Consider the following 13,985-nt stretch of genomic DNA (forward strand, 5'->3'; position numbering starts at 1 on the left):
ATAAAACTTTATACTTCAAAAGCACATGGAAGTACAAAGTAAAGTACTTCCCTCTGAGATGTAGCGGAGGAATATTAGAAGTACTTCAGTACAACACAGGTAGTAAAATAAAATAAGAAATTGCTAAAATTAATTATGTAAGGGTACTACGACTGGTACTACTACCACTACAAGTACTAAAAGTATAATGATTAAAAGTAGTACTACAGTATGTGCATCATTGCTACTGCAGTACAGTGGTACTTGGTGTACAATACTTTATACACACAAGTTTATTTTTCAAGTTAAACAGTAAAATGTAAAAAAATAAGTTAATGTACCCAATTATTACTACTACTACTACACACTACTACTGCAAGTAACGCTCCTAATGCTACCATTATTTACTAATAGTTACAACTACTACTGCTACTATGGTAAGCAGGGTAAAGTACTTCCTTCTGAGATGTAGCGGAGGAAAATTGGAAGTACTTCAATACAACAAAAGTCGTAAAATAAGATAAAAATAAAAAATTGTTAAAATAATTATGTAAGAGTACTATGACTAGTATCACTACTACTACAAATACTAAAAGGATAATGATTAAATGTAGCACTACAGTATGTGCATTATTGCTACTACTACTGCTAATGCAGTACAGTGGTACTTGGTGTACAATACTTAAACATACAAGTTTAGTTTTCCAGTTAAACAGTAAAAAGTAAAAAAAATAAGTTAGTGTACCTGATTACTACTACTACACACTACTACTGTAAGCAAACGTACTGCTACCATTATTTACAACTACTACGGTAAGCACTGATACTATTGTTGTAAGTACTGCCACTGGTACTACTTGATGTTCCAATATTTGATACAGTTACACAAAATATGTGTACACAAATACTACTACTATTACTATTGTCATCAGTAGTACTCTTGCTACTATTACTGTATGTACAGCTACTGGTAATACAACTGCTATTGTAAGTACTACTACTGGTACTACTTGATGTTTTGATATTTGATACAATCGTGAGTATGCAGAAGTAAATCTGTGTACACAAATACTACTACTACTACTACTACTGTAATCAGTTGAACTATTGCTACTATTACTGTGCGTACAGCTACTGTTGTAAGTGCTGCTACTTCTACTGTAGTACTACTGCAATCCCTACTGTCAGCGCTACTAATACGACTAATACTACTACTACTACGACTGGAGCTGCAGTACCTCTTTGAGCCACCACAGAAGAAGAAGAAGGCGCTGCAGTACCTCTTTCTGCCAGAGGGGGCAGAGAAGAACCACCACAGAAGAAGAAGAAGGCGCTGCAGTACCTCTTTCTGCCAGAGGGGGCAGAGAAGAACCACCACAGAAGAAGAAGAAGCTGCAGGTCCTCCAGCAGCCACCAGATGGATCTCCAGGAAAACTTGAAGCGAATGAGAAAACAGAAAAACAACATTAAACACATTTTTTATTTTCCGCAGGGCAACAGAGTCTGGAGCTCTCTGATTGGCAGATTCTTGCAGCGATGCACTCTGGGTGTCATAGTTCTGTTCTATCATACAGTTGTTCTGGACTCAGGAACACTTTCTTTATATTCTTCATTAAACGGAGTACATGAGATAATAAAAAGACGTGTTTACGGTCGGACCACATTATCTCCAGAAGCTTTCTTGTACATACTCTCCTCCTAATTGTTAAATATCACTGATGGAGTGTGAGAACATTTTGTTTTGTGAATATGATTCTTGTTGAGTTTTAATAAAAACATGTTTTCCCAGAACTCACTTCCTGTTGTATCCTGTTTATTTAAAAACGTTTAAATCTCATAAAAACGGTAACACGTCAATTTGAATGAAAATTTAAATATTGTTTTTGAAAGGCTAAACGCCAACAAATATGGAGGACGGGCAGGAGTCTGGTAACGTGGGCTGGACCCCTCTGGAGGACGGTTATGGAGTCTTGAGGTGAGATAGGGCAGCCGGCGATTGACGGCCGTGTCCTACTGAAAGTAATCAACTAAAATATACGGAGCATTCTGGACGGTCGACTCCTCCACAAAAGTCATCCATATTTAGAAATGATATAAATGCACCTGGAGGGCCGCCGCTGTAGCTCACCTGGGAGAGCGGGCCTCCCATGTACCAGGGCTCATGGTGTTCCTCTCTCTCCTCTTTCAGTATCTCTGTCACTAGCAATAAAGGCATTAAACAAATACATGCACCTGGAGAGTCTTGATGTGTTTGGTTGCAGGACGTTCACACTGTAGTATTATAATACGTCGTAATATTTAAAGAGTAATAAATAAATGCTTCCTGTTCACCAACTGAAACACGCAATTTAAATAAAGTTCTAGGTGTTTCAGTTTAAATGAAATTAAAGTTTTTGTCCTGTGATTTACATGATGTGGTGACTTCACTCAGTGATGCAGGGTGGAAACGCATCACAGGGAGGAAGTGTGATGTCACCGCTCTCCCATCATGCCCCTCTCTGTGTGTGTGTGAGTGTGTGTGTGTGTGTGTGTGTGTGTTCATGCCAACGGCTCCTCGGCAACGACTGCTTGCTGTTAATGTGTTACCACGGCAACCGGCTGCTGCTAATGTGCTGTTTATTAGCGTTCGGAGAAAGAGATGAAGATGAAGACGAGGATGAAGAAGAAAAAGAAGGGACGTAGAGTCAGTTGTTTTCTCCTCAGAACTTTGATTCAGAGGAAGACAAAAAAAAATCTTTAGCAGGAGAAACTGGTAGAAAGCTCAGGAAGATCGTCAGAGGAGGATCAAAAGTGTGGCTAAATTTAAGCGAGGAAAAACTGTCATGTCCATTTTCAAAGGGGTCCCTTGACCTTTGACCTCCAGATATGTGAATGTAAATGGGTTCTATGGGTACCCACGAGTCTCCCCTTTACAGACATGCCCACTTTATGATAATCACATAAATTGGGTATCACAGTAAAGCTGAGACTCTTTAGGATCCAATGAGCCCAACTGGATTCATGTGTGATGATGTTAGTCCCCATAGGAGACATTTCATTGACCTCACTGTATAAAATGACCTGTGGTGACCTCTAGGATAATCACAGCCTCATGAAACTTTACAGCCACAAACTAGAGACCTAGAGCATTCAGAGGATGGATGGATCAGACTAGAGACCTAGAGCATTCAGAGGATTGATGGATCAAACTAGAGACCTAGAGCATTCAGAGGATGGATGGATCAAACTAGAGACCTAAAGCATTCAGAGGATGGATGGATCAAACTAGAGACCTAGAGCATTCAGAGGATGGATGGATCAAACTAGAGACCTAGAGCATTTAGAGGATGGATGGATCAAACTAGAGACCTAAAGCATTCAGAGGATGGATGGATCAGACTAGAGACCTAGAGCATTCAGAGGATTGATGGATCAAACTAGAGACCTAGAGCATTCAGAGGATTGATGGATCAGACTAGAGACCTAGAGCATTCAGAGGATGGATGGATCAGACTAGAGACCTAGAGCATTCAGAGGATGGATGGATCAGACTAGAGACCTAGAGCATTCAGAGGATTGATGGATCAAACTAGAGACCTAGAGCATTCAGAGGATTGATGGATCAAACTAGAGACCTAAAGCATTCAGAGGATGGATGGATCAAACTAGAGACCTAGAGCATTCAGAGGATGGATGGATCAAACTAGAGACCTAGAGCATTTAGAGGATGGATGGATCAAACTAGAGACCTAAAGCATTCAGAGGATGGATGGATCAGACTAGAGACCTAGAGCATTCAGAGGATGGATGGATCAGACTAGAGACCTAGAGCATTCAGAGGATGGATGGATCAAACTAGAGACCTAGAGCATTTAGAGGATGGATGGATCAGACTACAGACCTAGAACATTCAGAGGATGGATGGGTTTCCTAGCTAGATTAACAATAAGGGGGTTTCTGCTCGCCATCCAATCGCCGAAAAAAATGCAGAAATCTCCAAAATGTCAAAAGTTTTTGATCCCAAATCACAGCATGTCTTTTTCTATGGTGTTCCTCAAGATCTTGGTGTCTTAATGTGGTATTCTGGAGGGATTATTGATCATTTTTATCAATTCTCCAGTGGTAAAATAAATGGTTAAATTTAGCACCAAATCTGAGTAACAAATGGAATCAACCCCAAAACTGCTGCAACAATTTATGAGACATAATAGAGCATGAGGATGACCATCAGATACTTCTATCATCATGTTCTGAACCCTTATACACTTTGACTATTTATTTTAATTAATTAATTAATTAATTAGGACTAGAACAACTTGACCCTCAGTGCTGAGCAGCATCTCAAATTAATCTTCAGGTTCCAGCTTTCAGGTGATGTTCACCACTTCTATGTAACATCTACTGTTGACCTGCTATCTCCCCTAAAGACCCTCTGGACCTCCTAAAGACCCCCTGGACCCCCTAAAGAAGACTAAAATGGGTCTGTTGTGGGTCTCAGAGGGTTAAATCTACAGTTTGTAGGATTTAGTGACATCTAGTGGTGTGGTTGCAGATTGCAACCAACTGAGTACCCCTCTGCAGTAACGCCACTTCCGTAGGTATTTTAACCAAAACTTTGACGAAAACACCAGACTCTCCCCCAACAGTCCGATGTTCGTGTCCCGTGTGAAACCACAAGTCAACTATGACTTATTTGTTACGTAACTTATGTACTTGAATTACGTCACTTCTGGAGTTATTTTGATCCTGACCGCCATCTTTTCCTAAAGCTAACTGAGGAGTTTCATTTAGAAGAAATACCAGAATGGATATATCGGCTTCATGTGAGTCTATGTGGAGGTAGAAGGAAGTTACCGCTTTTATTGTGGTAGTCTGAGTAACGTAACGTCATATCCGTTCCGTATTCGTCAACCAAAACAAACCTAAAACGCTGGAGGGTCAGCGTGGAAACGACCTGCACCCTCCCATGTTAAATCCAGCGTGGTAAACACTACACATCCAGTAAAGGATGGAAACACTTTGGGTTTCACACATTGACAGGAAAAGCAGAGCTAGACAGAGCAGAGCTAAAGCTGCATGCTAACTCTGTCACGAGCAGGAAACGTTATGGTATGGAGGCAACGTTATGGTATGGAGGTAACGTTATGGTATGGAGGTAACGTTATGGTATGGTGGTAACGTTATGGTATGGAGGTAACGTTATGGTATGGAGGTAACGTTATGGTATGGTGGTAACGTTATGGTATGGTGGTAACGTTATGGTATGGAGGTAACGTTATGGTATGGAGGTAACGTTATGGTATTGTTGTAACGTTATGGTATGGAGGTAACGTTATGGTATGGAGGTAACGTTATGGTATGGCGGTAACGTTATGGTATGGAGGTAACGTTATGGTGTGGCGGTAACGTGGCGGTATGGAGGTAACGTGGCGGTGGAGCCAGCCGTCGCTCTCGTCTCCGTAGTCAAATGGGCCGACGCTACGACTGTAGAGCACCCAGATACTGACATTTGTGTTCTCTGCATTGAAACGGCCCCGATGGAGCTGACCATGGATGGATAAAGAGAACGGAGCTGACGGGAGAGCTAGAGACCACCTCGGAGAAGTTACAGGAAGTAGACACGTGGGACTACGTCCGCTTTTCAAAATAAGGTGTTAACAAAGGGAACTGTATATACTAAATACATCTATGGAAATCAGATGATGGATTATATTCAGCAGAAGTATAAAACATTATAAATTAAAAAGAAAATACCTCTAATCTTACATGAAAATCAAACATTTTTGAGGGATTTCAGAGGCTGTGTGACAGTTCATCGTGAACGAAGGGGAGAAATCAATAGTCTTTTGTTTAGTCAACATTAAAGATGAATCAACGACTGCTGGCACTCTTTCATCATCATCATCATCATCATCATCATCGAGTATTAGGGCCACATTAAGAAGAAATAAAGATATCGCAGATTTTGAGAATAAAGTCATAATATTATAAAGTAGTAATTGTACGTGTTATTTTAGAGGGGAAATAGTGTGAAAATGAGGAACGTGGATCATCTTGTGAAGTTCTACTTTAGTTTAAGTTTCACAAATAACCAAATAGTTCATCTTCTGGCTCATCAGCAGCATCAGGACCCGGAGTTTATTCTGAAGGAAGAACCGCACGGACCTGATGGAGGAAACTGACTCTTTAGAGGAGGAGGAAATTAATATTATCCTAAAGTTAAGACTTTATTCTCCTAATATTACAACTTTTTTTTCTCGTAGAGTTATGACTTTATTCTTGCATCATTACGACTTTTTTTCTGGTAGTTCTGACTTTATTTATTAAGTGTAGTTGGTTCTGAGCTGATCTCAGAGCAGCTGAATCGACTTCAGGATGCTGTCTGACGTTACTGAACTTTCACTAGGAGTATTTCAGTGTTATTTTCGGGGTTCCCTGATGTCACATCCACTCCGTCTCTCCTCAGCAGAACATTTGAAACTAATAGAAAGTGTTTTAAAGTGAAGCAGCAGCGGTCGTGTTTGTTCTGACTAAATGTTGAGTGGGCGGCTCTCTGCTGCTGCCTCTTTGTTTAATGGAGATATCAGCGAGCGCTAATGAAGTCTGCTAATCCTCCGAACGCTCCGTTAATTCCTCTCCTCTCTTCAGCCGGACATTCTGCCGTTGTATTTGTTGTAGATGAACGCCGGCGGCTGCAGAGCGCTGCTGCTGCTGATAGTTTGATTGTTTTATTGTTCAGACTCCATTTAAAGTCAATAAGGACTAATGGACGTTTGTTAGCGTTCCTTCATCACCGCGTTCCCCGCCAGCTGTCGGTCAGACACGCCGCACCATGTGACCTGCAGGAGGAGGAGCATCGGGCTTCAAAAAGAGCAGCAGCCAGAGGACCGGGACCACAGACAAGCCCAGAACCAGAACCGGCACCAGGACCAGCAGAAGACACCAGACCAGCAGACAGTAGGGAGCTCTTTCTTCGTCTTACGTCACGTTTGTGTCCCGACTGTGTTTCCTTTCCTCACGTTCTTCTTCTCCTCCTGCAGGTATGCAGTGCGTTCGTTGTCCCGCCATCTTGGTTCTTGTGACCTTGGTTCTATGCGGTCCAGGTGTTTCCTCGCAGCCCGACAGAGACCAGGACCAGTACCAGAACCAGGACCTGGACCTGGAGCTGCGTCACCACAGGCTGCTGCAACGAGCTCGCAGCGCCGGACTCCTGTCACAGGTGAGAGAGCCGACAACCAATCAGAACTCTCCATTTCTACTGACAGAACCCAGTCTCACGGCAGAGAAGAGAAAGAAAGCGCGCCGGTGTCGCGTCTCGCTGTCGCGTCTCGTTGTCGCCGAGACGTGAATATTACACGCCGGCGTTGTGTCGTGAGGAAAGTCTAACTTCAGAGCGAGTTACGTAGGATATAAAGTGAGGAAGACCCTCATGGTGCGAGGAAGGAGAGGCCCGTGTTGGAGACGTTTGAGAAGTTACGTTAATGACGTTTGTCACGTGTTTTCCGGACTGACGTTACCTTGTTTCCGTACTTATTTTAAGCCCAACCACGATGTTTTCCCTTAACTTACCGAAGTGGTTTTGTTGCCCCTATCTGGGTGTTTCTACAGTCACTTTTCTCCCAAATTAAAAAAGAAATCCACCTCTATGAATTTTAATTTGAACCATCAGAGTATTTGATACGTATAAACAGGTGCACAGAATGACATCTAACGGTTCAGATTTTAATCTGTAACATGTTCATTCTTTTATGTTTTTCATCATTTAATGTCTTCACCACAACTTTACAAAACTTTATACATTTAGCTTTTTTTTAATTTCAATAATATTTTTAAAACATTTAAATTTCATCAAGCTTTGTGCATCTTGATCACGACCTGAGCGATCACACCGTTCGTGTAAAATAGAGAAAAACAAACCCGTCCCGTCGGCTGCTGAGGGCCGTTCTGCCGTTGACAGTTGTCAATAAAGATTAGTTTGAAAGCTCCGAGGCAGGTACAGAGCGTTAGCTAGCAGAGGTCTGTACGGGTCACAATGCTAACAAGGCAGAAACGTGCTCCCTTCATCATCTGTGACAAACTGTCTGCTGGAACATCTAAAAGACGCCGGTGTGACGTGATATGGAAGACGTGGACAGTATGACTTGTCCATTTTGCGGCGAGAATTGGTGGTGAGCGAGCTACGTTTCACTTTATCTGTTGGACATTGTTGTTTTAACAGATACGCTCTGATCACGGCCGGCCTGGAGGAGTTCATCGGTCCTTGGCTCGGTTGTGTTACCTAAAGCTAAGTTTATTTTGAAAGGACACTATGCATGTAACAAGCGTATACTGACACGCCGTCCCTGGTCCGTCCAGGGGTACGGCGTGCGTCGGTCTCCGATGGCGTAGTTTTTGATGAGTTGGGAGTGAGAACGCGCTGCAATGAAAGTATTAATGTGAGAGGTTGGGTTGTTGTGTTCCTGTTGGATCGCTGACACACTAAATGTTGAAATACATGTGATGTGATGCTCTGGAACAAAGCTGGTAGAGACGGACTGTCCCTGAGCTCACAACCCCCCCCCCCCACACGACATTTAATTAACATATTAAAAACATTCAAAACCCATGAACGACTAAATGCTGATCAGGAGGAGGAGGAGGAGGAGGACGAGGAGGAGGAGGAGGAGGAGGAGGAGGAGGAGGAAGAGGAGGAGGATGAGGAGGAGGAGGAGGAGGATGAGGAAGAGGAGGAGGAGGAGGAGGAGGAGGAGGAGGAGGATGAGGAGGAGGAGGAGGAGGAAGCTCCGAGGAGCAGCGAGGATGCAAATCTTGTTTCTGCCTGATTGAGCACCGAACGGACGACGTGTGGCGAGAGACACTGCAGGCGGTGGACATACATGACTGGAGGACGTATGAAACAATTGACTGTAAAATGAATCCGCTCCTGTCTAAACTACAGCGGGCTGCTGTGTGACGGTCCAACATCTGGTTTGTTTTGTCTCCACGTCTTCAAACTGAGTCTGGTTTACGCTTCACTTTCTGATTTACATCCACAAACAATCTCTCTACAGAGACGTCCATTTAGTGTCTGTTGGTGCTACCGCATGATCTTCATCAGCTGATGGGAGTTGCTCAGGACATTTTCGTTCTTTTTTCACCATCAGCTGACAATCTCATCTGCTGAGGAAGATCATGTGATACAATCAAAAGCTCCAGAACTTTCATAGTTCAGCCATCTGTTCTGATGTTTTTCAAAACTGTCGTAAACCGTAAAAGTCAAAAACCTGTCGTTGTATTTCAGGACTGGAGTAAACGGGCAGTGGAGGACCTGTTGGCTCAGATGTCTCTGCCGGAGGCCGACGCCCAGCGGGAGGCTGAGGTTGTTTCCATGGCAACAGGAGGAAGGATGAACCTGGAGCGGTCCGTCGACCCCCCCAACAACTTGCCCCCCCGCGAACGCAAAGCTGGCTGCAAGAACTTCTACTGGAAGGGCTTCACTTCCTGTTAAAGCCTCGCCCAGGTACCTGACCATCTGTTTAGGCTCCGCCCAGGTACCTAACTGTCTGTTTAGGCTCCGCCCAAGTACCTTATTACCGGTTTAGGCACCGCCCAAGTACCTAACTGTCTGTTTAATCCCCGCCCAGGTACTTCACAACCCGTTAAAGCCCCGCCCAAGTACCTGACCGTCTGTTTAGGCTCCGCCCAAGTACCTGACTACCTGTTTAAGCCCCGCCCAAGTACCTGACCGTCTGTTTAAGCTACGCCCAAGTACCTTATTACCCGTTAAAGCCCCGCCCAGGTACCTAACTACCTGTTTAAGCCCTAACCAGGTAACTTGCATTCAGTGTCTCACCTGTCCTTGTTGTTTTGTTCCCATGGCAGCTGCCCAACCGACCAATCCCAGATCACCTGACCTTCACCTGAGCGACTGGATGGACCAATCAGCAGCTGTCTTTGGTTGCAGTGCACCTGAATAATTAATGTAATTATGAATTAAAAAGATAAATCAGTCAAGTTTGTGGCTCCGCCTCCCGTCTGTCCAGAGTTTACTATAAAACATCCAGGTGTAGATCAGATTAGAGATTATAGAGCTGAGATTATACAGGTAGACGTTTCACATCTTACAGCAAACTGAGGTTGTAAACACGCTGAAACGATATCTCAATGATCAATGATCCATCAGTTGACAGAATATGAATCGTACATTTATAATTAATCCATATATCCAATTCAATATTAGCAAACACAAAATGTTCAGACCTTCTTTTGTTTCATGATGAAACATTTGATGGACAGTTCTTATTAAACCTGATCAGTAGATTATCGGCGACAGACTGTTTGGTGTCCTACCTGAGTATCCTGGCGTGACGGAGTCATGTGACCACTTCAGGAACCACCTGGAAAACATCACGAACATGAAAGAGAAAATATCATTTATCACAAAACACAGATGTCATTAAGTCAAGCTAAACGTCCATGATAGAAAGGACACGGTGTTCTTCACGGTGCCGGACAGCCTCCCCTCCTTTACCAGCGTGCACGACTGGGAGGAGGACTGGGAGCACTGGGGCCGATCGGAGTGGAAACAGCAGCAGGTTTCAGTGTTTGAACAGCGAGAAGGTCGAGTCTAATTAACCTTTAATGGAGATCAGAGGGAGAGAGAGCAAATGTTGACTCAACACATCAAACACTGCTGACAGAGTGTGTGTGTGTGTGTGTGTGTGTGTGTGTGTGTGTGTGCGCCTTTACACTGAAATATTTAGCCAAAGCTAAAAGCACAGCATCACTTAGACGTGTTGTAAAAGATATGAACCCTCTCACTCATAGACGTGGATACATAGATGTTGCATTGACTCCTGGATCGTACGTCAACGTGGGCGCCATGTTGGACCAGGCAGGACGGTCCTGTAACCCTCTACCAGTGAACGGGGATAAGAAGCACTGTAACGTCTACATTCATCAACCCACTTCAACCAGTCGTTATTACATTAAAGGGTTAATGATCTACGAGGAGTAACGATACGTTCTTTTGTTTCTCTTGCCACAGATTTTGGTGCAAAAACTTTTAAATACGTTATAAAGTCACTGCTTCTGGTTCCTGGATCAGCGGTCTGTCCTTCCACACGGTGGATTCAATCAATTATAGGGTCGTAAATTGTAAAAGTGTAGAAGAGACTTAGAGCATGATGCTCATCTGATCCACCAGACTCTCAGCTTTATACACCATTTTAGAATAGGAGACAATAACACATTTATACTGCATGTGATTATCATAAAGTGGGCATGTCTGTAAAGGGGAGACTCGTGGGTACCCACAGAACCCATTTACATTCACTGATCTGGAGGTCAGAGGTCAAGGGACCCCTTTGAACATGGACATGACAGTTTTTCCTCTCCAACATTTAGCAAAACTTTAGCGAACATTTGGAGCGTTATTTAACCTCCTTCATGACCAGCTAGTCTGACCTGGTTGGTACCGATGGATCCATCAGGTTCTATAGTTTACTATGATACCAGGATCTTCACTCTAGCTTTAAAACGTAACCTTCTAGACCCTCTGAAAGACAGTGAAGTCAGTCTGAGAGGGTTAATATAACTACAGAATCGCCGTCACTTAAGTACAGAAGTTACCTCACACGGGGCACCAGCAGCGGTTTCCTGGTGGAGGTCTGGTGTTTTTAGACCCACCGGTCCACCCCGACCTCCTCCATACTTTGTCGCTCTTTGAAACTCCTGGTTCACGACTATGTGGATTAAATATGAATTGATTTTATGGGATATATATGAGTCACAGTGCATTACTGTTAGTAGTTACAGCTACGAACTGTGGATGAGAACATCCTGGTTCGTTAAATTCAAAATGAAAACAACGGAAACATGTTTGTCTCACTGAGAGCTTCTTTTTTTTAATAACCTCATTTAACAGAAAATAATAATTTGGTTTTAATAAAATACAAAATAACCCAAACAGGAGTAAACGGGGCAGACGGCCGACGTCCTGCAGCGCCAACGGAAATAAATTGGAAATAATTGAAAACAGATGAAACTGTTATCAGGTGGAACAGAGAGTGTGTGTGTGTGTGTGTGTGTGTGTGTGTGTGTGTGTGTGTGTGTTATCTCAGTCTGTCAGCTGGTTGGCTACAGTCTCTCTGTGTTTCCACGGTGCTGAATGAACTTCCTGTCAGCAGATGCAGCTCTGAATCCTGTGGTCACCACCATCATCATCATCATCATCATCATCATCATCATCATCACTGTGCGACGATCATAAAGTCAGACCGTCTCACTCGACCAATCACAGGTGATGGTTAAAGAGTTGACCTCACCTCTCTCTCTTCTCCAGGTCTACAGGTCTCCAGGTCTCCAGGTCTCCAGGTCTACAGAACGCTCGGTAAAAGTGTCCCACGCTCATTCTAGCTCCTGAACGCACCGTGACCGTTATCAGGCTGATATCAGTGTTTGTCTGCAGCTGATTGGAAACAACAACCGTTTACACAGTCAGAGTTAAAGAACACATTTAAAATGTTTACACGTCATATCTGCAGCGGTGGAATGTAACTAAGTACATTTACTCAAGTACTCTACTTTACACTGGGAATTAACCCTTTACACCAAACATCCACTGCTGCTCTTACAGTCTTTAATAAACATTATTAGATTATGATTTAAAGTCTTTAATGCACATTTTGACGGACGGTCAGACAGACAGACAGACAGACAGACAGACAGACAGACAGACAGACAGACGGTCAGACAGACAGACAGACAGACAGACAGACAGACAGACAGACAGACAGACAGACAGACAGACAGACAGACAGACAGACAGACAGACAGAAAGACAGACAGACAGACAGACAGAAAGACGGTCAGACAGACAGACAGACAGACGGTCAGACAGACAGACAGACAGACAGACAGAAAGACGGTCAGACAGACAGACAGACAGACAGACAGACAGACAGACAGACAGAAAGACGGTCAGACAGACAGACAGACAGACAGACAGACAGACAGAAAGACGGTCAGACAGACAGACAGACAGACAGACAGACAGACAGACAGACAGACAGACAGACAGACAGACAGACAGACGGTCAGACAGACAGACAGACAGACAGACAGACAGACGGTCAGACAGACAGACAGACAGACAGACAGACAGACAGACAGACAGACAGACAGACAGAAAGACAGACAGACAGACAGACAGAAAGACGGTCAGACAGACAGACAGACAGACGGTCAGACAGACAGACAGACAGACAGACAGAAAGACGGTCAGACAGACAGACAGACAGACAGACAGACAGACAGACAGACAGAAAGACGGTCAGACAGACAGACAGACAGACAGACAGACAGACAGACAGACAGACAGACAGACAGACGGTCAGACAGACAGACAGACAGACAGACAGACGGTCAGACAGACAGACGGTCAGACAGACAGACAGACAGACAGACAGACAGACAGAAAGACAGACAGACAGACGGTCAGACAGACAGACAGACAGACAGACAGACAGACAGACAGACAGACAGACAGACAGAAAGACGGTCAGACAGACAGACAGACAGACAGACGGTCAGACAGACGGACAGACAGACAGACAGACAGACAGACAGACGGTCAGACAGACAGAAAGACGGTCAGACAGACAGACAGAAAGACGGTCAGACAGACAGACAGACAGACAGACGATCAGACAGACAGACAGACAGACAGACAGACAGACAGACAGACGGTCAGACAGACAGACAGACAGACAGACAGTCAGACAGACAGACAGACAGACAGACGGTCAGACAGACAGACAGACAGACGGTCAGACAGACAGACAGACAGACAGACAGTCAGACGGTCAGACAGACAGACAGACAGACGGTCAGACAGACAGACAGACAGACGGTCAGACAGACAGACAGACAGACAGACGGTCAGACAGACAGACAGACAGACGGACAGACAGACAGACAGACAGACGGTCAGACAGACAGACAGACAGACGGTCAGACAGACAGACAGACAGACAGACAGACAGACA

The 13,985-nt window shown here is 44.1% G+C and overlaps 1 protein-coding gene across 2 annotated transcripts; it reads left to right on the top strand.

Annotated features, from left to right (window-relative positions):
- Positions 1 to 6,516: 6,516 nt before the first annotated feature.
- sst1.2 (somatostatin 1, tandem duplicate 2) lies at positions 6,517 to 9,951 on the top strand. Of its 2 annotated transcripts, none has more exons than XM_037774804.1 (4): positions 6,517 to 6,915; positions 6,999 to 7,177; positions 9,239 to 9,488; positions 9,820 to 9,951. In XM_037774804.1, exons 1-3 carry the CDS (start codon positions 6,555 to 6,557, stop codon positions 9,443 to 9,445), a joined length of 747 nt encoding a protein of 248 aa, XP_037630732.1. In that variant the 5' UTR covers positions 6,517 to 6,554; the 3' UTR covers positions 9,446 to 9,488; positions 9,820 to 9,951. The 2 variants fall into 2 exon arrangements, with proteins under 2 accessions (XP_037630732.1, XP_037630731.1); XM_037774803.1 differs by having other exon boundaries at positions 9,239 to 9,457.
- The last annotated feature ends 4,034 nt before the right edge of the window (positions 9,952 to 13,985 follow it).

Source organism: Sebastes umbrosus, chromosome 7 (genome assembly GCF_015220745.1).
Source record: "Sebastes umbrosus isolate fSebUmb1 chromosome 7, fSebUmb1.pri, whole genome shotgun sequence".
NCBI classification, from domain to species: Eukaryota; Metazoa; Chordata; class Actinopteri; order Perciformes; family Sebastidae; genus Sebastes; species Sebastes umbrosus.

Bases quoted from the DNA above. Each gene is read 5' to 3' on its own strand.
- sst1.2 (XM_037774804.1), top strand. From the start codon at position 6,555: ATGAAGTCTGCTAATCCTCCGAACGCTCCGTTAATTCCTCTCCTCTCT. The intron at 6,916-6,998 runs GTAGGGAGCTCT...CTCCTCCTGCAG, and splicing joins AGACACCAGACCAGCAGACA to GTATGCAGTGCGTTCGTTGT. The intron at 7,178-9,238 runs GTGAGAGAGCCG...GTTGTATTTCAG, and splicing joins GCGCCGGACTCCTGTCACAG to GACTGGAGTAAACGGGCAGT.